Below are 26,466 nucleotides of genomic sequence, written 5' to 3' on the forward strand. Positions count from 1 at the left end.
AGTGATATCTCTCTCCTGATCAGTCCCCCTATTAACAAATGTTGAGATTGAGGGAGCAAAGTTAAAAGAGGCTTAGCTCTTGAAACATCTGTTTACAAGTGTGCTATGGTAGAAATTGGGCAAGTCTAAGGACCAAGGGGCGCCAAAAGGCTCCTAGGCAGTAACAATTGGGAAACAAAGTTGTTCTTTCTCCCTTCCTCTCCTTCTTTGAGTTGTCTCAACAACAGCCAGATGTGATAAACAAGAGACAATTTATTCCACATCACACATGCTGTAAGGAGGCCAGAACAAGGAGGAGAAGCACAAAGATGACCTAATGTCCTCCCTCTCTAGTTCTTTGCAGTGATGAAAGCCAATCCCCCCAAGGCTGTGAGAAAGGATGAGGACAGGGATTCAGGTGAATGGGCACAACATGGTGCCAGGATTGCCAACAAGGCTACAGAGATCCATTCTTTTGCTCAGGATTCAGGGTTTCTCCCTGCTTGATCGAGGTGTTTGAGACTATCAGCTTCTTCAGAAGATTTTGTTTGGGGCTGGAGCTGTTGCTGCAAAACATGGTGCCACGGGGATGGTTCATAATCACGCTCCAGAAATGTTTATGGTTGAAGTAGCAAAGGGCCGCTGGAAAAGCACAAAGGGATGGGGAAGAGGAAATTTGAAGAACAGGAGGAAAGTGGCCAGTGAGGTGAAGCCAAAGGGAAGATAAATCCCCAAGACCCTGTCCCTGGGCATTGCCAGCCCCATCCCTGCGCACTTCTTCTGCCATTAATCACCCGAGTCCCCTGCTTCCCAGGGCCCTCAGGCCACTCACCACAGGTGACATAGAGGAAAAACACCAGCCAGCCTATGAAATAGCTCCAGCCGATGGGGATTGATAAATTCTTCTTCAACTCAAAGATCCAGAGGTTAATAGGGAACAACAGGAGGGTGAAGAAAATAAGGATAACTAGGAGACAAGAACCAGAGAGATCTTGTCCTTACCTAAGGATCCCACAGGGATTCTCCCTCACTTGTTGGGCCGCAGCCACAAACCAGGGGCTTCAACCATCAACCCCTCCAACCCCACCTCTCCAGGGACTGGGAAATGATGGAACTCAGTTCTCCATGACTACCAGTTCTGTTCAGCCATCACCCCTCAAACCCCTTCTGTACCCCTAAAGAAAGGAAGAGGGAGAAGTGCCCAGGAAGATGTGGTTTGGGAGAAACTAAGAACCATTTCCAGAGCCAGGGGATACCTTCAAAGAAGCTCATGATTGTCCCAATCCAGCTAAAGAAAGGCAGTCTCTGAAGACCAGGTAGGTACGGCAGGTGCAGCCAGATGGTGAAGACAAAGCCCAGCCCCAGCGCCAGGCAGAAGGTTATAATGGCCACGCCAAAGACTGGGTGATTCGTCCACAGCTTAAAACTATCTGTAGAAAACAAGAAAATAGAACGAACTTAGGATTCACAGAGGAAAAAAAGTCACCTGATGAACATGAGAAAAAGTTAACTGAAGAAATGCACATTTTTCTTAAAGATTTATCTATTTCTTTGAGAGAGCTTACAGAGGGAGGGGCAGAGGGAGAGAGAGATTCTAGCAGACTCCTCACTGAGCACAGAGCCCGACATGGGGCTCAATCTCGAGACCCTGAGATCAGGAGCTGAGCTGAAATCGAGTCAGACGCTTAACCGACTGAGCCACCCGGGCGCCTCAGAAATGTGCATGTGAGATAACAATGGAATATCACTTTCACTCATTATTTAGGCCAGGATTCTTGATATGGAGATTGTTTGATAATCCCAACCATACAAAAATGGAAAACGGACAGAGGACTTGAACTATAATTCTCAAAAGAAGAAATAGAAAAGTCCAATATACCCATGAAGCTCCATACAAAGAATCGCAAAGTAAATGTGACTTGGTAATCTATCAAATAAGCAAAGATGGAGACAAAATTGACGATACCTGGTATAGGAAAAGATTTAGAGAGAAGAGGTGCTCTCACACACTACCACAGGGCAGTGTTTCTGATGAGTCATCTGGCACAAAATATCAGAAATAATGTAAATGGTTAAGGCCACTTGACTCAACAATGCTTCTTGGATTTTATGGTAAGGAAATAATCCAAAAGTGGCACTAAAATCTGTGTTCAGGGATCTTCTTTACACAGATACTTATATGTCCAAGGAGAGATTTGTTAAATATACTGTACCCATATGTTGGATCATTGTGTGTTCATTTGAAAAGGATATGGGGGGGGGATGCCTGGGTGGCTCAGCAGTTGAGCATTTGCCTTCAGCCCAGGACATGATCCTGGCATCCCGGGATCGAGTCCCACATCCGGCTCCCTGCGTGGAGCCTGCTTCTCCCTCTGCCTGTGTCTCTGCCTCTCTCTCCTTGTGTCTCTCATGAATAAATAAAATATAAAAAATAAATAAAAAGGATATGGGGGTGCGTCTGGGAGGCACAGTTGTGTAAGCATCCGACTCTTGGTTTGGGATCAGGTCATGATCTCAGGGTGGTGAGATTAAGCCCAGGCTCTGCACTCAGCATGGAGCCTGTTTGAGATTCTCTCTCTCTCTCTCTCTCTCTCTCTCTCTCTCTAATAAATAAATAAATCTTTTTAAAAAAAATATGATAGGGACACCAGGGTGGCTCAGTGATTGAGCACCTGCCTTCAGCTCAGGGCATGACCCTGGGGTCCTGGGATCGAGTCCCACATCGGGGTCCGGGCAGGGACCCTGCTTCTCCCTCTGCCTGTGTCTCTGCCTCTGTGTGTCTGTATGTCTCTCATGAATAAATAAATAAAATCTTAAAAAATAATAATAATATGTCTCCAAACAAGAGTCTTTTTTTCTTTCTTCTTTCTTTCTTCTTCTTCTTTTTTTAATGTTAAGAGCATGAAGACCTGGAACAGAGATCCAAAACTCTGCTTTGGCACAAGAGCTGAGAAAGGCTGGGAGCCGGGACTAGAACCGGCAGTGAAAGGCCACAGGATGCTGGGAAGGAAAGACACGGAAACCCAGAGCTGGCCCAGAGCAGCAGAGACTGCGGCAGAGGGGGAAAGCAGGCTGGCACCAGGGCCAGGGCCAGGGAGGGTAGAGCAGCCTGCGGACTCCTCCCCAAGCTCTGGCGCCCCGCAAGCCTAGAGGATGGAAATTCCCCCTGACAGCCGGGCCCTGGGGTGGGGTGGGGGGCGCAGAGGGGCCCACCTTTCCCGTTCTCCGAGGGGAAACAGCTCTTCAGCCTGCAGATCTGCAGGAGCCCCATGGACATGACGTGGGCCGACGTGTAGATGCCGGTGCTGACGTTGCGCGGCCAGCGCTGGTAGAAGCGGCTCCGGGAGGGGTGCAGCCACCTCTTGGAGAAGACCATGACCAGCAGCAGGGCGAAGGCCAGGAGGCTGAGCTCCGAGGCGCCCACCTGCGCTATCCAGCGGGAGCTGTGCGTGATCCTCCACCACATGGGCAGCACGGAGATCCTCCGCGGCTCGGAGCAGTGCTCCCCGCACGCCTGCCCGTTGCGGTCCGGGCCCGACAGCCGGTTCTGCACCTTCACCTCCTGCTCCAGACTCCACTCCTCCTTGTCCTGCTTCCCAGCCCCCCGCTTCTTTTCCAGGTCTCTGTTGCTCATCCTTTCCTCGCCCCCCACCCCAGGGAGCTCGCCCCTAAAGTCCGCGGCCCACATCCTGAACACCCACCGTCTCCCCTTGTCTCCTCCACCCCATCTCCCCCCTCCCCCGCTGGGCACAGTGGTCCCTCATCTTTTAAATATTTTTCTCTAGCAGAGCACTTTGCATCGCACGGCCTGGCATCTGGGAAAGACCCACTCAGTAGGACAGGGGCCGTAACTGCCATGGAATATTCCCGACCCCAGGGGAGGGGGAGGTGGGAAGGGGGGGAGTGTCAAGTGGGGGAGGGGCCCACCGTGGCAGCCCCAGTCCTAAGAGCCAGCCAGGCACCCCACAATCTGAAATTTTTTTCTAACTTCCCTTTTAAGTTACAGGTAAATGATTCAGAGACCCCTGGGGGCAGCCTGATGGTAGTGGCTTCTAGACCTCAGACCCCAGAAGCTCTCCCCAGGGAAAAATCCTTTCGGATTTGGGATGTGAGTTTGAATCCCACCGAGTTGGTTTACTCTGTGGAGGCAGTGATACATGGGGTGAAGAACACAGGTTTGGGGCTCCAGTTGGCACAGAGAAGACCATGGGCCTGTGAACCTACCTATAGCCTATAGCTTCTGCATCCCTCAGTTTACTGATCTGTAACACAGGGACAGTGATACTTGGTTTGAATATTAAATGAAGAGGCGTGAGGGATCCCTGGGTGGCTCAGCGGTTTAGCTCTGGCCTTTGGCCCAGGGCGCAACCCTGGAGTCCCGGGATGGAGTCCTCCCGCGTCGGGCTCCTGGCATGGACCCCGCTTCTCCCTCCTCCTGTGTCTCTGCCTCGCTCCCTCTATCTCTATGTCTATCATGAATGAATGAATAAATAAATAAATAAATAAATAAATAAATAAATAAATAAATCAAGGGGCGCATGGGTGCCTCAGTGGTTGAACGTCCACCTTCGGCTCAGGTCATCACCCTGGGGTCCTGGGATCGAGCCCTGCATCAGGCTCCCTGCTCAGCAGGGGCCTGCTTCTCACTCTGCCTCCCCACCCCACCCTCTTGTACTCACTCTGTCTGTCAAATAAATAAATCTTTTAAAAGATGAATATCAAATGAGATAATAAAAGACACTCATGTCTTCATATTAAATTCCCAGAAAGTGATAGTGGTTATTATTACATTATGATTTTTTAAAAGATTTTATTTATTTATTAGAGAGAGAAAGCACGGGGTGGGGGTGAGGGAAAGGGAGAGGCAGGCTCCTCCAGATCAGGACCAGACCTGAAGGCAGCGCTTAAGAGGCTGAGCCCCCAGGCGCCCCAACAAGCAGTTCTAACAGCATGGGAGAACCTTGGAAATACAATGTTTCCTGAAAGACGGTTAACTCCTAAAAGACTACACTGTAAATATGATATAGTTTGTATAGAGCTGGTCAACAAACACAACTAAGCAAAACATTGTTTAGGCACACATACTGCTATGATTGCACAGTGAGGTTTTTAAAAAATCAGCAGAGGGACACCCAGCTGGCTCGGTGGGAGCAGCATGCAACTCTTGATTTTGAGGTCGTGAGTTCGAGCATTGGACATAGAGATCGCTTAGAAATGAACAAATAAATAAATAAATATTTTAAAAACAATAAAAATGAATATCAGGGGCGTCTGGGTGGCTCAGTCGGTTAAGCACCCGACTCTTTTTTTTTTTTTAATTTTTATTTATTTATGATAGTCACAGAGAGAGAGAGGCGCAGAGACACAGGCAGAGGGAGAAGCAGGCTCCATGCACAGGGAGCCCGATGTGGGATTCGATCCCGGGTCTCCAGGATCGTGCCCTGGGCCAAAGGCAGGCGCCAAACCGCTGTGCCACCCAGGGATCCCAAGCACCCGACTCTTAATTTCAGCTCAGGTGGTGATCTCAGGGTGGTGAGATCAAGCCATGCCTGGGGCTTGGTGCTGGGGGTGGAACCTGCTTAAGATTCTCTCTCTCAAAAAAAAAAAAATAAAATAAAAAAATAAAAATAAATAAAAATTAAAAAAAAAAAAAGATTCTCTCTCTCTCCCTTTCCCTCTGCTCCTCCCCACCCCTCTCTAAATATTTTTTTTCTATTTTTATTTATTTATTCATGAGAGACACAGAGAGAGAGGCAGAGAGAGAAGCAGACTCCCTGCGGGGAGCCCAATGTAGGACTTGATCCCAGGACCCCAGGATCATGCCCTGAGCCAAAGACAGATGCTCAACCCCTGAGCCATTCAGGCATCCCTTTCTTTTGATTTTAAATGAAGCTGGATTGAAGTTTTGAATCTTATAATTTTGAGTCTACATTACTAGCAATTGTACCACTGAGCCACCCAGGTATCCCCAAATAATAAACTTTTCAAAATATGAATAAAAAGCAAAAATCAGTGGACTAATAAATGCAAAATATAGAACAGTGGTTATTTCCCAGAAGAGGCAAGGGAGTGACAGGGAATGACAGGGAGGGAGAATGGCACTGGTACCTACATGTTATTGATAATAGGTTATCAGTTCCTGAGTCAGGTGATTGATGCACAGGTATTCATTATATAATAATCATTTATAACTAACATATAATTCATGTGATCCTGTGAATGTATCAGGTATTGTTTTCTAAAAGGTAATGAAAAGTAGTCTAAGAAAGGAAATGCAATCTTAACGATTATTAGGTCTGCAATGAAAGCTATTTATGTGGTCACAATATCTAAGGTAAACACTGTTAATTGAGTTTCGACTTTTAGAATCAACAGATAGACAAAGCACGGAAGACTTAACTATGGTCACAAAAGTAAACATGGCTGTTATCAGCCTTGATGCCATCCAAGTAAATGCTTAAAAGAGGTAAACTGGCAGGTGGAAGGACGAGAAGAGAGCAGAAGGGAAGGGTGGGGGACCTGATAACAGGGTCTCCACAGAAGGCTGTGCAGGATGTGCACTGCACAAGCACACACACAGAGCTTGGATGGCGGTGGGGAGGGAGAACTGAGGTCCAGTCTGCTCAATAACTGACATCCCTCCAAGGAGGCCCCCTGACCTGGAGGAAGAGGCACTTTGTTGGGTATCTCGTTAAGATGCAACTCCCCCAAGACAACCACTCCAACATCTATCTATTCAGAGGGGCTGCGTGTCAACCACAAGGGTGGAGGCATCCCAAGAGGGGCCTCACAGGCCGGCAGCAGGCCTGTACACACAGCGACGTGATTGTGTATCAGTGGGAGTTGTCTGGTCACAAGCAGGGACCCAGACTAAGTCAGGCAAAAAGAATGTCTTGGGGCAAAAGTGAGAGAACACAGACTCGGACAGGAAGTCGAGGTCCAGGCTAGAACTAAGCAGGAGTGGGGCGCACGGGTGAATCATTACAGGAGCTGGCCCTCTGCCCACAGTACACCCCTAGCCCCCTCCATCCTTGTCTATTCCTGGTTGGGATTCCAAATCCCACAGTCTGCCTGGCCTTAACGGGGTTACGTGTCCACCTCTGAGGTGGGAAGGTGGACACCCTGGCCGACAGCCCACCAGAGCCACATGGACTTGGAGAGGGACAATTCTACAAAAGAAAGGAAGCCAAGCGGTCAAAATATAATGATAATTTGAGACTCAGAAGGTGGAGCTTGTGACTCTTGAAATTGAGGTTGTGAGTTCAAGCCCCACGTTGGGGCTTGAACCTGTAGAGGTTACTTTTTTTAAAGATTTTTATTTATTTATTCATGAGAGACAGAGAGGGGTAGAGGCAGACAGAAAAGCAGGCTCCTTGCTGAGCAGGAGCCCTCGATATCATAACCTGAGCCGCAGGCAGATGTTTAACTGACTAAGCCACCCAGATGCCCTAGGTGTAGAGATGATAGATGATAGATAGATGATAGATAGATGATAGATAGATAGATAGATAGATAGATAGATAGATAGATAGATGTAATGATAACTTGCTGGCACAGGTACAGAGCGGAAGCGGAATGGAGTGCCAGGCTGGGAGATTTCTGAAAAGGAAAATGCCCACCGTCCGACCTGACAGCGTGCGTGCCTGGACATCCCAGATGGGACAATAGCCTCTCGGTGACCACAGGCAGGGCTGACCTGGAGACTGTGGACTCAGACTCACACAGGCTTATTTGTCGCTCCTCGTCGGTCCACAGGGACTTGCTCTGCTGTCTCTACAACCCCCAGAAACAGTCCTACCCCAGGCTGGCTCTCCCTGCTGCACACACCAGTGCGAATCTCCTTTGCGGTGAGCTCCTGGGCCCCTGGTGTTGCTAGAATATGTCAACGGCCAGTGTCCATGAGCTGCAAGGTGGTTTCCCTTTTATGTCTGTGAAAGCCATTGTTGGTTTTTCCTCAAATTCTAGTGTGTGTTAAGGACCCGGGCATCCCGTTACAACGCAGGTGCCACACTTCTAACAAGCTTCTAGGTGGTGTCCACGCTGCTGGTCTGATGATCACACACTGAGAAAATCTGGGTTGCCAGGCCACCTTCCCCAAGATGTCCCTTGACCTCCAGACTTTGGACACATGTGAAAACAATGGGCACACCTGCTTGTCAGTGTGTCCCACTTGCTTGATTCTGCCTCTGTGAGAAACTCCATTGCCTTATATAAACCAGCTGAACAGAAATAGAAAAATATCGCTGCTTACAACAAAGCAAGAAGTGACTGCGAAATTAAAAATTTCTGCCCTCTGAAAAAAACACAATTACCAGAATGAAAAAGACAATCCACTGAATGGGAGAAAATATTTTCAAATCTCATATCTGATAAAGGACATATAGCTAGAATATATAAAGAACTCTCAAAATGCAAAAATGAGAAAATAAACCACCCCTTTTTTTTCAAAAGCCGAGAGTTTCGAACACCAAAGAAGATATACAAATGGCCAATAAACGTTTGAAAAGATACTCAGAATCATTAGTTGTTAGAAAACCTGCTGAGCAAGGATCCCAATGCAGGGCTCAATCTCAGGACCTGAGATCATGACCTGAGCCCAAGGCAGACACTTAACTGACTGAGCCCCCCAGATGCTCCTTGGTGTTGTTTTTCTTTTTTTAAGACTTTTTAAAATTTTTAAGCAATCTCTGTACCCAGTGTGGGGCTTGAACTCACAATCCCAAGACCAAAAGTTGCACACTTTCCTGACTAAGCCAGCCAGGTGCCCCCCCAGTTTTTAGTAAACTTAAACATACACTTACCATGTGACTCAGCAGTGCCACTCCTAGGTGTGTACTCAAGTGAAATGATAGTTGTGTTTGTACAAAAACCTGTATAAGAATAGTTGTAGGGCAGCCCGTGTGGCTCAGAGGTTTAGCGCCGCCTTCGGCCCAGAGCGTGATCCTGGAGTCCTGGGATTGAGTCCCGCGTTGGGCTCCCTGCATGGAGCCTGCTTTCTCCCTCTGCCTGTCTCTCTCTCTCTCTCTCTCTCTCTCTGTGTGTGTGTGTGTGTGTGTGTGTGTGTCTCTGAATAAATAAATAAAAATCTTTTAAAAACAACAAAAAAAGAATAGTTATAATGGGGGCACCTGGGTGGCTTGGTGAGTTAAGCATCTGCCTTCAGTTCCAGGTCATGACCCTGGGGTCCTGGGATTGAGCCCCTAGTCAGGCTCCCTGCTCAGCAAGGAGTCTGCTTCTCCCTCTCTCTCTGCTGCTCCCCCTGCTTGTGCTCTCTCTCTCTCAAATAAATAAAATATTTTTAAATGTTTTTAAAAAGAATATTCATAATGGCTTTATTTGTAATCACTTAAAACTAAAAACAACCCAGATGCCCCTCCATTAGGGAACAGACAAACTGATATATCCAGACAGCGAAATATCACTCAGCGATAGAGTAATGAAGTACATGGATGCATCTCAAATACATTTATTGAAATAGCCAGACTTGAAAGGCTACCTACTGTATGATTCCATTTATATGATATCATAGAAAAGGCAAAGCTACAGAGGACAGAAAACAGATCGGGGTTGCCAGAAGCTGGAATTGAGGAAGAGGTTCACCACACGGGAGCACAAGGGAGGTTTAGGGGGTGATGGAAGGCTTTTGGTTCTCCATCATGGTGGTGGTTACATGACTATCTATATACGTTTGTCAAAAATCTCAGGACTTTACACTAGAAAGGGCGAATGTCTCTGTATGTAAATTGTACCTTAAAAATATGCCCTGGGGCACCTAGGTGGCTCAGTAGTCAAGTGTCTGCCTTGGGCTTAGGTCGTGATCTCAGGGTCCCGGGATCGAGTCCCACATCCGGCTCCCCACAGGGAGCTTGCTTCTTCCTCTGCCTGTGTCTCTGCCTCTCTGTGTCTCTCGTGAATAGATAAATAAAATATTTTAAATATATATATACCCTAGTAATGCATAGAATTATTGAATGACTATATTGTACCCCTAAAACTAATTGAACATGTAGGTTAACTATAATGGAATTTAAATAAAAATAAAAATGAAATATATATCTTTTATTTTTTTAAAGATTTATTTATTTATTTATTTATTTATTTATTTATTTATTTATTTATGATAGACAGAGAAAGAGAGAAGCAGAGACACAGGAGGAGGGAGAAGCAGGCTCCATGCCCGGAGCCCGATGCGGAACTCGATCCCGGGACTCCAGGATCACGCCCTGGGCCAAAGGCAGGAGCTAAACCGCTGAGCCACCCAGGGATCCCCTATATATATATCCTTTAAAAAGAGAGGGGAGATTGTATTTTACAAATAGCAAAAAAAAAAAAAAAAAAGTGAATCTGTGTTCTCCGGAGGGTGGGTGGCATAATTTCCATCGAGATTTAGGTTAGTGCTTCACAGACAGAAGAGTGAAGCCAAGAGCCATGCCCCAGACCTCGATGGTGATGAAGGCGAAGCTGACATGTGAAACTTCTGCTGGGGCCCAGAACACAGTGGGAGATGGAGACGGCAGGGGGGGTGGGGGGGCAGGGGCATGAGCAGGGCGGGGCAGTGGAGAGGTGGGGGGACCGGGGAGTGCCTGTCGTGGAGCCCGCAGTTTGGTCTGGGCGTACTGGGGAGCCAGGCAGTTGAGGAGCGGTGGGAGGACGTGTCCTCCGGCACCGGATGGCATGCCTGCCTGGCGAGCTGGCCAAGCCTGAGAGCAGGAGCCATCGCCATCAGTACCCCTGTTGCTGAAGAGAGGAAGGCGAGCCCTGCGAGGAAGGAGGGAGGGAGGGGGACAGAGATGCCAGGCTGAGGAGCGCTGGACAAGATCGCAGGGAGTGGGCGGGAGGGCTCGGTGGGGCTAGGAGAGGAGGGGAGAGCTAGCCAGCCCGCTCTGCAGAGAAGGGGGCACAGCTCTTCTCATCCACCTGTTCCTTGTGGCCATGACCCTCTGCCACCACGATGTCGACCAGATGCCTTCAAAGGGCCAGTGCAAGGACCCATCAGCCCCTTTCCTATCTTCAGGATAGACTCCCCAGAAGTGCAGGCCTCACATAGGAGCCCGGCTGTGGGTAGAGGAAGGGCTTATTGACTGGCAGAGAGACTCCCCCCAAGGGGCCCAGCTTTCTCACTGTCCCCACCTGCACCTCATTGCCTCAGGTGCCACCTCTGTCACCTCCCCACAATCCAGCCTCATTTCTTGTCCCATCCACACTCTCCATCCTGCACCGTGGTCCTCACTGCCCACCTCCACCCTTTCCCAGCTCCGGCGGTGCTTCATGCCGGGAAACATGAAGGAGCGTGTGCACCAGCTCCCTTCTATGACCACTGCCACCTCTTCCTGGACTTCAGTCTCCCTATTGCCACCTCTCGAAGGCTCTTTGCCCAGATCTTCCCGGGGCTGCTTCCTTCTTGTCCTTCCCTCCTTGAGGGCAGGACCCTGGTCCTTTTCATCTCTGTATCCCCATGTCCTAGAACAGTGCCTGGTACAGAGAAGGCACTCCAGAAACAGGTGTAGGATTGGATTGCATCACACAGAGGTGCTCCCGGTCCCCCAGCCCCAGGCCCCAGCAAACTGACCCTCAGTCTCAGAGAATCTCTTTCTGAGCAGCCCCATCCGCTTCCAAAGCCACATTTGGAAACCACCTTTCCTTTAAGCACACACTCTGCTCACTACAGGGCCGCCAACATTTATTGAGGGTTTCTGGTATGCACGCACTGTGCAAAGTCCCGGATGGCCAAATGCCAGTCACTTTCTCCCTCCCCGGCTTCCCAGAGTCTTTGCATCTCCTATGGCTGGCGTGCAGTTGCTGTCCTGGGCTGGCTGCCATATATGAGCTGAAGGGACAGCGGGACAGCCCAGCTCAGGGAAGGCCTGGTGCGAGGCCAAGGTCCTCCCTCGCCAGCAGCTGCCGGCTCCGCGCTGGCTCAATCCCTCCCCTCCTTCTGGCATCAGGACAGTTTCTCCCCTGGAAGGAGATGCTGGGGGGGGGGCACCACACTGGCTCTCTGTGCTCCCTCCACTGCTCGGCCCAGCGTTGCTGGTGAGAGGTCCAGGACGGAGGCAGGAGAGCCTTCACTGGCCAGCCCGCGAGCCATAGCTCCTGTTTCTTCACCCAAACCTGGGGCCCAAAGCCAGTCCAAAGCCCAGAGCTGAGGCTGGATAACTGGTGCCAGTTCAAGCAGGTTGGAGGCCGAGTCTGGGGCGAGGAAGCTTCAGGGGGCTTCAGGCCGCAGCTACTGGCCATCTTCAAGTCCTCAGGCTCCTCCACCGGGCTGCGTGGCCGGTCCGCAGCTTCACCCTCCAGCTGCTGTGGGTCCCTGGCCCAGAACTCAGGCTGCTCATCCCCGACTCTAGCCACACCCAGCACACCCCTCTTGAGCTCAGACCTCCTGTCTCCTTGGAGAAAATAATAAGAAAAGCAGGGGGTGAAGAAAGAAATGGAGCACTCAGTCATCTGGGAGGGGGCGAGACCACACACACACATCACATCCAGCAGGACCACCTGCCCTGATACATAGAGACCTGTGCACACGCACACACACACACTGACTCTCAGACACACGCTCTGGATCCTTCTAGGAGAAAGGAAGTGGCTTGAGAGGGCAGAGGGGTCACCCCAGGAATGGAACCCAGCGCTCCCCATACCCAAAGGGCAGGACAGTCATTGCTACAGAACCAAGCAGGGTCACCACCCGCCTCTTGGGCCCAGAGCACCACCCTGCTCGTTGCCGTTGGCTAGTTTATCCTCAGACTTTGTCTCCGTTTGTAAAACTTTATTGACCCAGTTTGGTCTTCACGGCCGTGAGCGGAACAGAGATACTCCTGGGCCAGTGGCTCGGCCAGCTCAGCACCATTGGCTGCTCTGTCTCCGTGGGCCACCCACTCGAGCCATCCTCAGTCTCCATCACCGGTAGGCCCGGCAGCCTTGTTTTCATTGGCTCCTCCTCCTGAAGCTCGATCCCTTTTGGTGGCCAAGAGAGGTAGCTTTTCCACTGACAGCTAATCCGGTAAGATGGACAAGCTTGGTCCTCTCCACGCGCACCGGGTGCCGGCTGTCCCAACCTGTGACCACCACCGCCGCCGCCCAGCCTGCATTAGGGTGGGGGGGCACTGGGAGAGCCTGAAGAGGGTCCAACAGCCTCAAGGAGCCTCTGGTGCTGGCGCAGGTGCTTCCTCCTTTCGTGTTCTCCTGTGACTTCACACACCAACTGGGCAGGGAAGGCCCCAGGAAACCCCTTCAGCCAGCCTGGGGAAGGAGAGATAAGGGGCCCAAGTGGAGCCAAGGCAAGGGAGAGGAAGGAAAGGAAGGGGGTCTGATGGGGTCTAATGCCCAAGGGTCACAGTGAGTGTGGGGATCACTGGAGAAGCCTGGAGCATCAGAAGATGTGACATGAGAAGTAGAGGTCACTGCAGCAACAGAGGATGCGGGGGTCCCTTCTGTCCAGCCCTGCAGCAGGCACTCAGTTCACTCAGAGGGAGAGCCGGAGTTCTTACAGACCCAACGAGGACCTGCATAGTCTGATCGCCGGTACCTCTGTGACCTCACCTGCCCTGTCCCCTCTTTTTCACTCCCTCTACCACAATGGCTTCCTTACTGTTCCTCAAACACACCGGCCAGCAGGGCCTTTGCACTGACTCCTGTCTCTGTTCCAAGACACTTTTCCCCCAGACACCATGTGCCTCATCATTTTCAGGCCCATCTTCCTACCTCAGCTATTCTAGAACCTACAGGCTGTATGCTGTCACCCAGAGGTTCTGTGAAGAAAGCACGTACTGAATGTTCATTTGCTAGTCAATGATATCAATAACGTGACAGTGAGAACGGGATGAAAAGGAAACTTGTTTCGAGTGCAGAAGTCAGAGATGGGTCATGGCTGGGGAGGAAAGGCGAGACAAGCTATAAGACTATGGAGACCAGAACCCATGATCAGGACTCATGATGAAGAATTTCAAAACACTGGCCTTATTTATTTTGCTATTTCTATTGGTAGAGTATTGGACTGTTAACAATCATGGGTGGTTTCTGCAATTGATATTTAACGATAATTCCAAGATTTCCAATGCCTCTAACAAAATACCATACTGAACCCCAACAAAAATCTTTTTTGCTGGGGCACCTGGGTGGCTCAGTGCTTGAATGTCTGCCTTTGGCTCAGGGTCCTGGGATCAAGTCCCACATCAAGTTCTCTCCAGGGAGCCTGCTTCTCCCTCTGCCTGTGTCTCTGCCTCTCTCTCTGTCTCTCAGGAATAAATAAATAAAATCTTTACAAAAAATCTTTTTACTGATCTACCTTCAAATACTATCTAGATGAGGAGTCAGTACACTTTTTCTATAAATGGCCAGATAGTAGATTTTTCAGGCTTTCAGGCTTACTCAACATAGTAGTTAAGCACATAGAAGACAAAAGCACTCAGATCATATGAAAACAGATGGGTGTGGCTGTGTTCCGATAAAACTATTTACAAACACAGGTCAGAGTTAGCCCTTAGGCCACAGGTTGCTCACTCCTGATCTAGGCCAATATCTAGATATCAATCTCTCCATACCATACTAGTCTTTTCTTTTCTTTTCTTTTCATGATTTTACTTATTTATTAATAAGAGACACTCAGAGAGAGGCAGAGACACAGGCAGAGGGAGAAGCAGGCTCCCTGTGGGGAGCCCTATTCGGGACTCGATCCCAGGACCCTGGGGTCATGCCCTGAGCAGAAGGCAGATGCTCAACCACTGACCCACCCAGGAACCCCAATATTAGTATTTTCTATTTGATTATCTCTCCCACTACAGGTTTGAATTTTATTTCTGGACACACACACACACACACACACCACAAAAAATGCCTGGACAACAAATACTGCTCACACTTGAGAAATTATTTTGAAACTCATGTTAAGATGCTAACAACAGTGGCTTGGCAGTTGAGCGTCTGCCTTCAGCTCAAGTGGTGATCTCAGGGCCCTGGGATGGAGTCCCACATCGGGCTCCCCGGAGGGAGCCTGCTTCTCCCTCTGCCTGTGTCTCTGCCTCTCTCTGTGTGTGTCTCATAAATAAAATCTTCAAAGAAAAAAAAATCACCGAAGGAATAGCTACAAGAATCTCTCACCTTCGGGGCTCTTGAGCGGGTGCCTGGGGGGAGCCCTGGACTCCAGACCTCGTCCCTCAGTCCTGGCCGGCGCAGAAGGCTCCGAACACAGTTCCTGGGAGCAGTCTGGTTGGGGGTGAGTGACATGCAGTGGGATCGAGATTCTTCTTGGCTTCTCTCTCATTTTCCCCAGAAGCCTTGCCTCTCCCCACCACCTCCCCTCTGGGGGACACTCACCACAGTCCTCATAGACGGTATCTGGGGAGCAGGGAAGGGGACCCGGGGTGGGGAAAGCTCCCAGCCAACGCTGCATGTCTGATCTGGTTGGGGACACAGGGAAGGGTCATGTTTGAACCAGGGATAGACAGTGCTGGGATAATCAGGGCTGCAGATTGGGGAGATTGAGGAAGAGGGGGGCGGGCTCTGAGAAGCCAAGTGAGGGTCTGGGGCAGGGGGGTGTTTCCCCAAAGGAGACACGACTCACAGGGATGAAGCTTGTAGGAGCCGGTGGGTGGGGCGGCCCTGGTGGTTGCTGAGAAGGGAGAGGCGGAATGTAGGGGGTCCAGACGGGTCCGGAACCTGCTGGGCCTGGACCAGGGAGCGGTGGGCATAGTCCAGAACCTGTAGCCGCTGCCCGCTGCCCGGGAAAGAGGCAGTTGAGATGGAGAACGGGCACCCGCTGGACCCCCCCTCCCGACATCAGCCTGGGCACCCTCCCTCCCTGGGACCCACCTCTTGGGCTGAGTGATGAGCAGCAGGTCACTGAAGAGCAGCAGGCAGAGGGGGGTGAAGCGGGGACGTGAGGTGAAGAGCACACCCCCCCTCCGGCACCCTAACTCGGTCAGCTCCCCCTGCAACTCCAGGCGCCTGGACCAGGACACCAGGGGCAGGGCCTGTGGAGGAGCAGGCGGTGGTTCTGGCTTGTTGCAGATACAGGAGGGGAGGGGAGGAGAGAGGACGGGGGGGGGGGGGGGGGGGGGGGGGGGGGGCTGGGGCAGGGACCAACCTTGACTTTGTGAAAGCGCAGCCTCTGCGTGAGCCGGATCAGCTCCTCTGTCTGCTTCATGCGCCCCACCTCGGCGCTGCACCGCTCAATGATCTGGGGTCAGGGAAGCCGAGTCACCCACCCTTACTGGCTGCACCCCTACCGACCACTTGTCTGCCTGGTCACGTCACCTCCCCACCCCCCAGTCCCAGGTCCCCAAGCATCCCTCCTGCCCACCTTGCTGACAGCACCCAGGGCTTTCTGTGCATTCTCCTGGCGGCTGGACCCTTCCTCTGTCTGGCGCAGGATATTCTGGAGACAAGGAGGGGCTTCAGTTCAGAGGGTCCTGCCTGGCTTGACAAAATGCTTAGTTTGGGGTCACAGGGCTGCCTCAACGAGGCAGGGGGACCTCACCACTCACTGGTTCTGCACAACCCCAAGCGTGGCAAGTTACCTCCCTGAGCCTCAGTGTTCCCCATCTGTCAGGTGGGAATAATTAATACCCACCTAGCATACCAACAGCACTGCCGTGAGGATTCAACAAGGTAAAAAGACACAAAGTACTCGCCATAGTCCTCGGCACACGGCAAATACCAAGAAAGAGGGCTGCTACTGCTTTAATCATCGTCAACCACAACTCTTAGCACAAACAATATAGCAGAGTGGTTCACAGTGCTTGGGTTCGGGGCCCTGGGTGGCTCAGTGGTCGAGCGTCTGCCTTTAGCTCAGGGTGTGATCCCAGGGTCCTGGGATCGAGTTCCACATCGGGCTCCCCGCAGGAAGCCTGCTTCCTCTGCCTGTGTCTCTGCCTCTTTCTGTGTGTCTCTCAGGAATAAACAAATAAAATCTTTAAAATTAAAAAAAAAAATGCTGGTAATCTAGATGTGGCCTCCTCACACCGGATCACCTGGTTTGGGGAGAAGTTTCTACTTTGCCATGAAAGAGTTTCAACCTTCCTCCTACCCCCCACGCCTCAGCATCACTTCATCAAGGAACCCTTTTTTTTTTTAAAGACTTTATTTATTTATTCATGAGAGACACACAGAAAGGCAGAGATACAGGCAGAGGGAGAAGCAGGCTCCCTGCGGGGAGCCCGATGTGAGACTCAATCCCAGGACCCCGGGATCACGCCCTGAGCTAAAGGCAGATGCTCAACCACTAAGCCACCCAGGGGTCCCATGGAGCTCTTTTAGACGTGTTTTCTCCAGGTGTCCCACCAGCCATGAAATTTTAATACCCCAAATATGCTGTGCGCCTATGTATGTGGCCGTGGGAGTACCATCAACATCAGCATAGCTAAGAGTTTCACACCCCCAGAGAACTAATTTTTGCCCCTTTGGGAGTGACATCACCCCTGCTGGGAAGGCACACAGTGGGACAGTCCAAAGATCACTCCCCACATTCCCCCGAGACCCCTGAGAGAGGGAAAGGGACCTGCCCAAGGCCCCTCAGCCAAGTGGTGGCAGAGCAAAGTCCAGAACTGGTGTCTCCAGCCAGGGCCACCTTCATGGCATGCAAGCTGCCTGATGAGATATGTGGTTAGCTCCAGGGAGGCCTGGTGGGTCCTGGATTGAGAAGCCTGGCAGGAGGCTTGGAGCAGGGTTCCCCACCACCCCGACATGGGGTCTGGTGTGGGGCAAAGAGGCCCCCCTCCCCACCAGGACAGGCACCTGCAGCAGCATGCGGAGCCGCGTAATGCGCTGAAAAGGCAGCAGCAGGAAGGAGGGCAGGGGCAGCCGCTCGCACTTCGGGAGGCTCTGCAGGCGCCGCAGCTCGGCAGAGAAGCGCACATTCGTGTCCCTGGGAAAACAGTCCACCTCCAGGCCCTGGCTCCCCTGCCTGCCCAGCCAGGCCCCCAGCCCTGCTCCCCGGCTTCCTCCCACACGGCTCCCCCCGCACACTCACATGAGGCGGCTGTAGGTCTCCTCCTGGTATTGCTGATTCCGCACGTAATCCACATACACTGAGAAGGGCCCCACAGCGTGCTCATGCACCACGTCACACAGGTCGCTGATGTGGGGGGAAGAGCGCACTCGGGACAGTAGTGTCCCTAGAAACCTGAAGGAGGCAGAGCAGAGAGCTGGGTGTCCCGGGTGTTTGAGCCAAGAGCTGAGCACTAACTGGGCGCGTGGAAGGGAAGACCTGGGACAAGCAGAAAACTACAGGAGTGCCCAGCAGCCCGAGTTCTGGTGGGCTGCGAGGACAGGACCCCACTGACCGCTCGCTGACACCCTGGACTCGCTGCACATTGGAGAAGAGGGTGTGGTGGTCCCGGGGGGTCAGCGTGTCCCGTAGAGCCTGGCTCAGCACGAAGGTGTCTGTCAGTAGCCGCAGGGAGCGCAGGTAGGAGGCCTCAGATGTCACCACCTCAAACAGGCTCTGAGGAGGGAGGCAGTAGTGGAAAGCCCAGCTCCAGGCAGCCCAGAACCGGAGTCCCACCCTCCTCCTCCCTGGCCCAAGCCCAGGCAGGCCCCCACCTCCTGCATGCGCCTCTCCTGGGGGCTGAGCGTGTCCAGGAGGCCACTGGCTCGCACAGCCGGAAGCTCCTGCCACAGTGTGTTGCGAGGTCCAGGCGGCCGAGCGAAGGTGGGAGCTTCACCGGGATTTGTGGGAGACGGACACCCATCCTCACTGACTCCCCAGAGCTCCTCTGATAGCACAGCTGCCCGATAGTTCTGGTACAGGGGCTCTGGGGAGCAGACGGGGCACATCAGGGACGCCCAGCGCCTCAGAACCCCTCCCAGCTGCTTGCTGGTCACACCATGGGGGGGTCCCCCAGGTCCAGAGGCCCTCACCATCTTGCAGGGGCAGCTCCCAGTTCTGCTCTTTCAGCTCCTCCAGTTCCTCCTTGTCCCTGCAGAGAGAAAGGGATGGAGGGCCCAGAGCCACCAGTTACCTCCCAGAGGCACTATTCATATGATAGTATGAATGAGTGCACAACTCCCATGCAGGTCATCTGCAGGGACTCTCACCCAAGTGCACACGCACAACTCAGTTATGAGCCTGTTGTGTGTGAGGCCCCATAGCGGGCGGGCCCCATCCCCTCCCAGGATCTCAAGCCTCTCTCTCCAGTTTCTCACGTTTGAAACCATTGTCTGGGATGTCCTCAGTGAGACTTAGCGAGATCAAACCCAAACTCACACCTCCCTGACCAACCTAGGAGAATTCACACCAGCAGTGTGGAATAAGGGAATGAGCCCAAACTAGCTCTGATGGGGGTGGTGACCCTAAAATGATTAACAAGGGGCTCCTGGGTGGCTCGGTCGGTTAAGCGTCTGCCTTTGGCTAGGGTCACGATCTCAGGGTTCTGGGATGAAGCCCTACCTGCCATGACATCACATGGAGCCCCAGGGCCACCTCCCTGCCCATCGGGGTGCCTGGTTCTCCTTCTCCCCCTGGCCCTCCCCCTGCTAGTGCACACGTGTTCATGCTCTCTCTCTCTCAAATTAATCACTTTTTAAAAATAAAATAAGCAAAATGATCAACAAGGCCAGATACACAGAAGTGGTGTTTCTGGAGCCAAATGGACTTGTAGACAATTGCTCTAGAGACTCAAGGTAGGGGAAGGTGGCATTGAGCGGGGCCTGAAGCTTCGTCTGCTCTGGGGTAGGAATAAGGCTGTGGATGTTTGGTACCTGCCCTCCACGGGTGCTGGAGGAGCGCTTGGAGGAGCTTCATCAGGATTGTCCCCTGGAGAGAGAGAGAGAGCCCGGAGTGAAGAGAACAGACCTCCAGGATCCCCAGCCCAGAACTCCCAACTCCAGCCCCAGCAGAGACCATAACCCAGGGCAGCCCCAGGGCAGCAGCTGGTGGAGGAACAGAGAGCCCCCCAGGCCCATTGAGGGTTGTAGGTGGTTGGCTTTTCCACCTCTCTACCTCCACCCCTTCCCTTCCCAACCCAGAGGCCCACTACCCTAGGCCCTGTACCTGTTTGGATTCCATCTTCCGAGGGCAGATCGAGATCCGGCTTGGGGGGGTCCCCAGAGATGGCGATGTCCTGCCTGACCCAAGTTGGTTTGGGGGCTTTCAGGGGCGGTAGGAGTTTGCGCTCAGCTGTGGAGCGGTAGGACGTAAGGACGACTGGGGGGAGACTGATGCTGGGAGGGTTGGGACGGGAGCGGGAGGCCCTCAGTGGGGAGGCCCGGCAGAAGGCCCTGGGGCCATCCTCATAGCCCCCCACGGGCACCCAGCGAAGCTCCAGGCCAGGCCGGCCTATGTGGCAGACACAGGGGCAGCAGGGAGGGCAGGCTAGGCCAGCATCTGTGGGAGACAGGGGGGGGATCTAAGGAGGAGACCCTTGGGGCCTGGCCCCACCCTGCCCTGGCCTCCTCCCTCCCTGAACCCGTCCAGCAGGGGAACTCAGGGGTCCAGCCCCAGGCATCTATCTCCTCCACCTGCCTGTCTTCAGACCACAACAAATTACTGAAACCGACTTTCCAAACATGGAAGCTATTGTGTAAGAATGTAGCCCTGGGGGCACCAGGGTGGCTCAGTGTTTGAGCAACTGCCTTGGGCTTAGGTCGTGAACCCCGGGGTCCTGGGATCGAATTCCCCATTGGGCTCGAGGGGAGCCTGCTTCTCCCTCTGCCTGTGTCTCTGCCTCTGAATGAATAAATAAAATCTTTTTTTTAAAATATTTATTTATTCATGAGAGACACAGAGAGAGAGAGAGGCAGAGACACAGGCAGAGGGAGAAGCAGGCTCCATGCAAGGAGCCCAACATGGGACTCGATCCAGGGACTCCAGAATCACACCCTGGGCTGAAGGCAGTGCTAAACCGCTGAGCCACCCAGGCTGCCCTTATTAAATAAAATCTTAAAGAAACAAATATAGCCCCTGCAAATGCCCCATCTTAAAGCACTGGAAACAAGAAAGGTGCGCTAGATGGGCACCCCCTCCAGCAGTGCCCCACGACGCACTTACCCAGAGTGCCATTCTCCTGGGACCCACTGCTGCCAAGGTTGACCTGTGGAGCCTCTCTTTCCCCATTTACATCCGCTGCCCCCTGGGGACCCAGCTCCAGGGCATCGGCAGCCTGGACCCTGCTTTCAGCCCCCCACTCAAACCTGCCAGCCAGTCTCCTCACAGTGCCTGGGGCCGAGGCAGAGCCTCCCTGGGCTGGTACCCCCACTGTGGGGAGCAGGGGCAGGGTGTGTGACCCGGAGGGTTTGGGTGGAGGCACCGGAGACCTGGGAACAGGTTCTGGGGAGACGGAGCGCCTGGATGCCGGACTAGGGGTGCTGGAAGGCGAATCTGGGGAAGTCTGGGAGTCCAGGCTGGCTTTAGAAGCTGACGGGGGCAGGAGAGCAGGGGGCTTGAGAGATGCGGCCGGGGAGTCCCAGTGGATGGGGGTGCACATTGGGGTCCCCGCGTCATTGGAGGTGAGGGCAGGTTCCTGTGGGGAGGAGCCGTTGTGGTGGGGCCCTGGGGACGCGGCAGCCCGGGGCCGAGAAGGGGGACGGGGGCGGATGATCCGAGGGGGCTTCTGCGTAGGGGGTGTCGCTGCAGGAAGAGACTGGGCTGACATCTCCCTCTGGGCTCTTCAAAGGAGTGGGGTCCTCTGCTGGAGTCATCCCCTGAGGAGGAGGGAGGGAGAAAGAGACCCTTAGCGCCCCCCCTCCGTGGGTAGACTGAGGCCTCTGAACAGAAATTGTTGGGCAGCAAACGGGCAGGACGTCAGGGGCAGGAGGGAAGGCGGGTGCCCTCCGTCTGCCCCTTTCTCATCTCCACCGGCTCGGTGGGCACCTCTCACCACCACCCCCGCCACCCCCGCGCCTTCCAGGTCTGGCCTGCGTGTCTGTCTTTGGGCTTCAGGTGCTAGCCTCGGGCCAGAGGAGATAGGGAGGCGGGCATGGGGGCGCCCAGTTAGAGACCCACATCGGGGGGTGGGGGTGGGAGGCCCGGGTACATGAGAACTGGAAATGTCGGGGACATGGGGGCTTGCCCTGTGGCCACGCGCGTCTAGCTGCTGAGCTCTGTGTGTGCGCGGGTGTGTGTGCGCGTGCGTGTGTGCCATCTGCAGGGATGCCCTGAGATGCGCTGAGAGCGCACAGCTCTGGGTGGGCGGGGGCGCATGTGCGGGGTGGGGAGAGGTGGGGAGGCGGGGGCGCGTGTCCGGGGGGAGGGGTGGAGGGCGTGTGTCGGGGGAGGGGGCTCAGGTCCGGGGGAGAAGTGGGTGCCCAGGGGCACGTGTCCGGGGTGGGGGTGGGGAGGCACAGGTCCGGAGCGGGGAGGGGGGAGCAGAAGCGGGGGCGGGCGTGTGGGGCGCTGTCCGCGTGGGGCCCGTGTGCGCAGGCGCGGAGCTGGGCAGCGAGGGATGCATCACTATTTCCCTGCTCCCGCCGGCCCTCCGCCCCCCATTTCCCAGTTCCTCTCTCCGGACTCTCCCTTTCCGGATTATTTTTAGTCTCCTTTTCCTGCCCTGAAGATTCCTGGAGCCTCTGACCCCAAGAGACCAGAAGGCCCCGAGCATGGTCTGTCCTGCCCCGTCCTCATCCCTCCTTGCTCCCCGTCCCCCGCCCCCCACCGCCGCTGCCACCACCAGTCTGGCCAGAGAGGCCCCAGTGGCAGCCTGGGTCCCTCCAGGAGGCAGGTGGGTGGTCTGGAGACCCAACAGAAGATGAGGACCAGGGAGGCCAGGACGCTGGCACCTGGGCTTCGCCTCCTGCGGGCAGGCGGCGGCAATCCCGAGAAGGCTGGGGGGTGGGGGGAAACTCGCAGAGGAGTGAACACAGGACTGGACTGGACAGTCAGACCCCTCCAGGCCCCAGACTGGGTTCTGGAGAAAGGATGCCGGGTGGGGGCTGGGGGCCGGAGGCTGTGAGTCTTGCAGCTCAATGGCCTCTGTGTTCTGGCAGGAAGCTCCTTAGGTGGCCCGGGCAGTGTCCTCACTGGCCCTCGGCCTCCTCCCAGCCTTGGCCCCCCGCAGGGATTCCTCCCCCCCCTTCACCCCCCCACAGGTACCTGCCTTTACTTCCTTTCCCACCCCCCACTCGGGACTGTCTCTCAGGGACCTAGGTACTCGGACCCAAGCACTTACCCTCCGGTCCTCTCCCCTCTGTCCTTCCAGGGCTGAGTGAGTAGGGGCAGGAAACAGGAATCGGATCCTCCTCCCAACCGGACACCCCCCCCCCCCAAACCACACCACACTCCACATGCGCACACTAGGGCTTTGGAAGATGTGAGGGACCCAGGATCCCGAGGGTCTGGGGAAAGGCTGAATCTCGGGCCTGGAGCATGGGTGGTGCCGTATGCACCCGCTCAGTCTGCACTGCGGTGTAGACCGGGGGCTCGCAGGGGCTGGGGTGAGGACCAGGTAGCAATGGCACAGGGCTGGGCAGGGGTGCTGGACACCTCTGTCAGCTAGAGGATCGTGTGTGTCCCTCCACGACATGTCTGACCATCTGTCCTGCACCTGACATGATGGCCTGTCCCTTTAGCTGCTGACCTGTCCCCCTGGGTGTGAGTGGGTCCATTATTTCACACCAAGATCCACCCCCACCCAGGATTCTCCCTCCCTAGCTCTGCCAGAGTGCGCCCCCACCCCCCAAAACTTACCTTTATCTTTCTGGAAGCAGTTTCTACTTTCAGCCTGTCCTGCCTACTATCCCTGGGAGCGACAAGTGTGGGGCCAGGTCTCCAAATGTCTGTTCCTGTGTTTCTGGGGCGGGAATCAAGGGCCCAGATTGAGATCTCTAGAGGAAGCCAGTTCCTCAGCCCCACCCGTCCATTGTGTCAGGCGTGTGTGCATGTGTGTATGGGGGGGAGCAGGGGGAGAGGGCCCGGGAGCCGGCAGGAGAGGAGACCCGTCTCCTCCAGGTGGGCCTGTGACATTTGCTGGGACCCCTGCCTGCTCACTGTACTCAGACTCCCTCTGTGTGGGTCCCAGCCCCCGACTCTCCTTCTCCTACTGGGATGCCCTGATGTCCATTCCCCATGGACTGACAGTCGGTACCCCTGGCGCTGCGTGGGTAGGGGACCCTCTCACTTCGAATTTGCTCTGTGCTTGGGGTGCTGAATCCGGGGGGGGGGGCTGTAAAAACAACCGAGGGGGTGGAACCAGCCACACCCCAGCTGGGATGCAGGCTAGTGGGTGGAAGATCCAAGGGCAGTTTTGAAATCCGGGGGCCTCTGCCTATGCCCAGGTGCCACTCTTTCTAGATCTTCCCATGCACGCACACACACACAAACAAGGCACTAGAAAGAAAAGCCAGAAAACTGGGATAATGGCGTTTGAACCATTTTTTCCTCCAAGTGAAAAGCAAAATTCTCCCAATGAACAACCAGGCACCACCACTACCCATCTACCCTCCGTCGCGCCCCCCCCCCCCCCCACTTGCAGAGCATTGGTAGCACATGCTGTCTGGAAGCCTGCCTCCCTAGACATCCCCATCCGGACGTCCTTCACCTCTCCAAGCTGCTGCTCAGACGCTTCTAGTGAGGCCTGCCCCACCACTCAAAAATTGCAGGCTGCAGCCCCACGCGGCATTCCCAACCCACCTTCTTTCCCATAAGCAATCATTCCTTTTTTCTTTTTTAAGATTTTATTTATTTATTTCACAAAAAGAGAGAGCAGAAGCAGAGGGTAGTGCAGAGGGAGAGGGAGAAGCAGATCCCCGCTGAACAGGGAGCCTGACTTGGGATCGGATCCCAGGACTCGGGGATCATGACCTAAGCTGAAAGTAGACACTCAACCGACTGAGCCACCCGGGTGCCCTGCAAACATTCCTTATACTAAAATGTCGGGGCGCCTGGGTACCTCAGTCAGTTAAGCATCCGACTCTTGGTTTCGGCTCAGGTCATGATCTCAGGGTTGTGGATCAAGCCCCATGTCGGGCTCCCCGCTCAGCAGGGAATCTACTTCTCTCCCTCTCCCTCTGCCCCTACCACTGCTCTCTTACTCTCTCTCTAAAATGAGCAAATAAATCTCATTTTAAAAAATAGCAAAACATTTATTGTTAAATCAATAAATTATGTTTATAGTTATGTTTTCATGTTAAATAATAAACTTCCTGGTGGCAGGATCTTTATGTTTTGTTCACTGATGTATCTATCCCAAAGTTCTGGGACAGGTCAGGCATATAATACATGCTTAATATTTTAGAAATTAAACCAAATTAGGGCGCCTGGGTGGCTCAGTTCATGAAGCGTCTGCCTCTGGTTCAGGTCATGATCTCAGGGTCCTGGGATCAAGCCCTACATCGGGCTCCCTGCTCAGCAGGGAAGTCTGCTTCTCTCTCTGCCTGCCACTCCCCCTGCTTGTGCTCTCTCTCTTTCTGTCAAATAAGTAAATAAAATATTAAAAAAGAGGCGTACCTGGGTGGCTCAATTGGTTAGGCATCTGCCTTTGGCTTGAGTCATGATCTTGGGGTCCTGGGGTCCAGCCCATGTGGGCTCCCTACGCAGCAGGGAGTCTGCTTCTCCCTTTCCCTCTGCCTGCCCCTGCTCCCTCTGCTTGTGCTCCCTTGTTTGCACTCTCCCTCCCTCTCTCTCTCTCTCTCTCAAATAAATAAGCAAAATCTTAAAAAAAAATTGAATCGAATTAAATTCTCTGCTCATAACCCACTAGCACCCAACTCTCCTTCCCTAGAGACCATTTCCTCAATTCTGTTGATCACACACACACACACACACACACACACACACCAAGACCAGAAATCCAACTTCCCAGCCCTCATCTCCAGATCCTTTTGGGCTTGCAGAGTTCGGAAATCTCTCTGAGAGTACCTCACCAACCCACTCAAGAAAGCCAGATACACATATGTAGCCAAACGAATCCTGTTTTGTTTTGAAATAGAACTATCTTCTTCATTTTGCTACTTATAAAAATAACATTAAAAAAGATAACCCAGAAAAAAAAAAAAAAAAGATAACCCAGGACACCTGGGTGGCTCAGCGGTTGAGCATCTGCCCTTGGCTCAGGGTATGACCCCGGGGTCCTGGGATTGAGTCCCACATTGGGCTCCCCACAGGGAGCCTGCTTCTCCCTCTGCCTGTGTCTCTGCCTCTCTCTGTGTGTCTCTCATGAATACATAAAATCTTTAAAAAAAGCAAACTAGGTTTTACCATCTTGGTAAGAGCAGTCAAAGTCTTCTAGGCAACAATTCACCACCACTCCGGAACCGCCACTCCATATGGTTCCAGTGGGACAGCCTCCCCCTGGCCATCTCACCCGGGTTTGGTCCATCCCAGGACCCTCATTCCTCTGCCCGCAGAGACCGGCCCGGGAATGCACAAGTCACCCAAGCCAAGACAGCCTCCTTCCCTGGGCCCCTGGGAAAGAGCTTTCTCTTCCCTCCAAGGTCACAGAGCAGGAACAATGTAAGTCCAAAGCAAGCAGACTTGGCTGCCCTCCCCCCATACCCCGCCCTGCAATGAAGGAAACTAGTCAATAGTGGGAGAAAATGACCCCCATACCCAAGGGAAGC

At 53.5% G+C, this 26,466-nt stretch overlaps 2 protein-coding genes across 4 annotated transcripts; both read right to left on the reverse strand.

Moving 5' to 3' along the window:
* Nucleotides 1–234: 234 nt before the first annotated feature.
* On the reverse strand, nucleotides 235–3,685 carry ODF4 (outer dense fiber of sperm tails 4). The gene is made up of 4 exons (XM_072821179.1): nucleotides 3,193–3,685; nucleotides 1,236–1,409; nucleotides 812–946; nucleotides 235–621 (listed from the first exon to the last, which is right to left on the reverse strand). The coding sequence occupies exons 1-4, from the start codon at nucleotides 3,665–3,667 to the stop codon at nucleotides 437–439; spliced, it is 969 nt and encodes a 322-aa protein (XP_072677280.1). The 5' UTR covers nucleotides 3,668–3,685; the 3' UTR covers nucleotides 235–436.
* A 7,957-nt stretch (nucleotides 3,686–11,642) lies between these two features.
* On the reverse strand, nucleotides 11,643–26,242 carry ARHGEF15 (Rho guanine nucleotide exchange factor 15). Of its 3 annotated transcripts, XM_072821203.1 has the most exons (17): nucleotides 26,105–26,242; nucleotides 23,597–23,699; nucleotides 20,963–21,615; nucleotides 19,967–20,299; nucleotides 19,675–19,729; nucleotides 18,835–18,893; nucleotides 18,517–18,728; nucleotides 18,258–18,418; nucleotides 17,945–18,097; nucleotides 17,710–17,839; nucleotides 16,277–16,351; nucleotides 16,061–16,153; nucleotides 15,787–15,947; nucleotides 15,539–15,691; nucleotides 15,292–15,374; nucleotides 15,076–15,180; nucleotides 11,643–13,218 (listed from the first exon to the last, which is right to left on the reverse strand). In XM_072821203.1, exons 3-17 carry the CDS (start codon nucleotides 21,564–21,566, stop codon nucleotides 13,067–13,069), a joined length of 2,529 nt encoding a protein of 842 aa, XP_072677304.1. In that variant the 5' UTR covers nucleotides 21,567–21,615; nucleotides 23,597–23,699; nucleotides 26,105–26,242; the 3' UTR covers nucleotides 11,643–13,066. The 3 variants fall into 3 exon arrangements, with proteins under 3 accessions (XP_072677304.1, XP_072677307.1, XP_072677305.1); XM_072821206.1 differs by lacking the exon at nucleotides 23,597–23,699 and having other exon boundaries at nucleotides 26,105–26,214; XM_072821204.1 differs by lacking the exons at nucleotides 23,597–23,699; nucleotides 26,105–26,242 and adding an exon at nucleotides 23,079–23,146.
* Between the last annotated feature and the right edge of the window lie 224 nt (nucleotides 26,243–26,466).

Source organism: Canis lupus, chromosome 3, assembly GCF_048164855.1.
Source record: "Canis lupus baileyi chromosome 3, mCanLup2.hap1, whole genome shotgun sequence".
NCBI classification, from domain to species: Eukaryota; Metazoa; Chordata; class Mammalia; order Carnivora; family Canidae; genus Canis; species Canis lupus.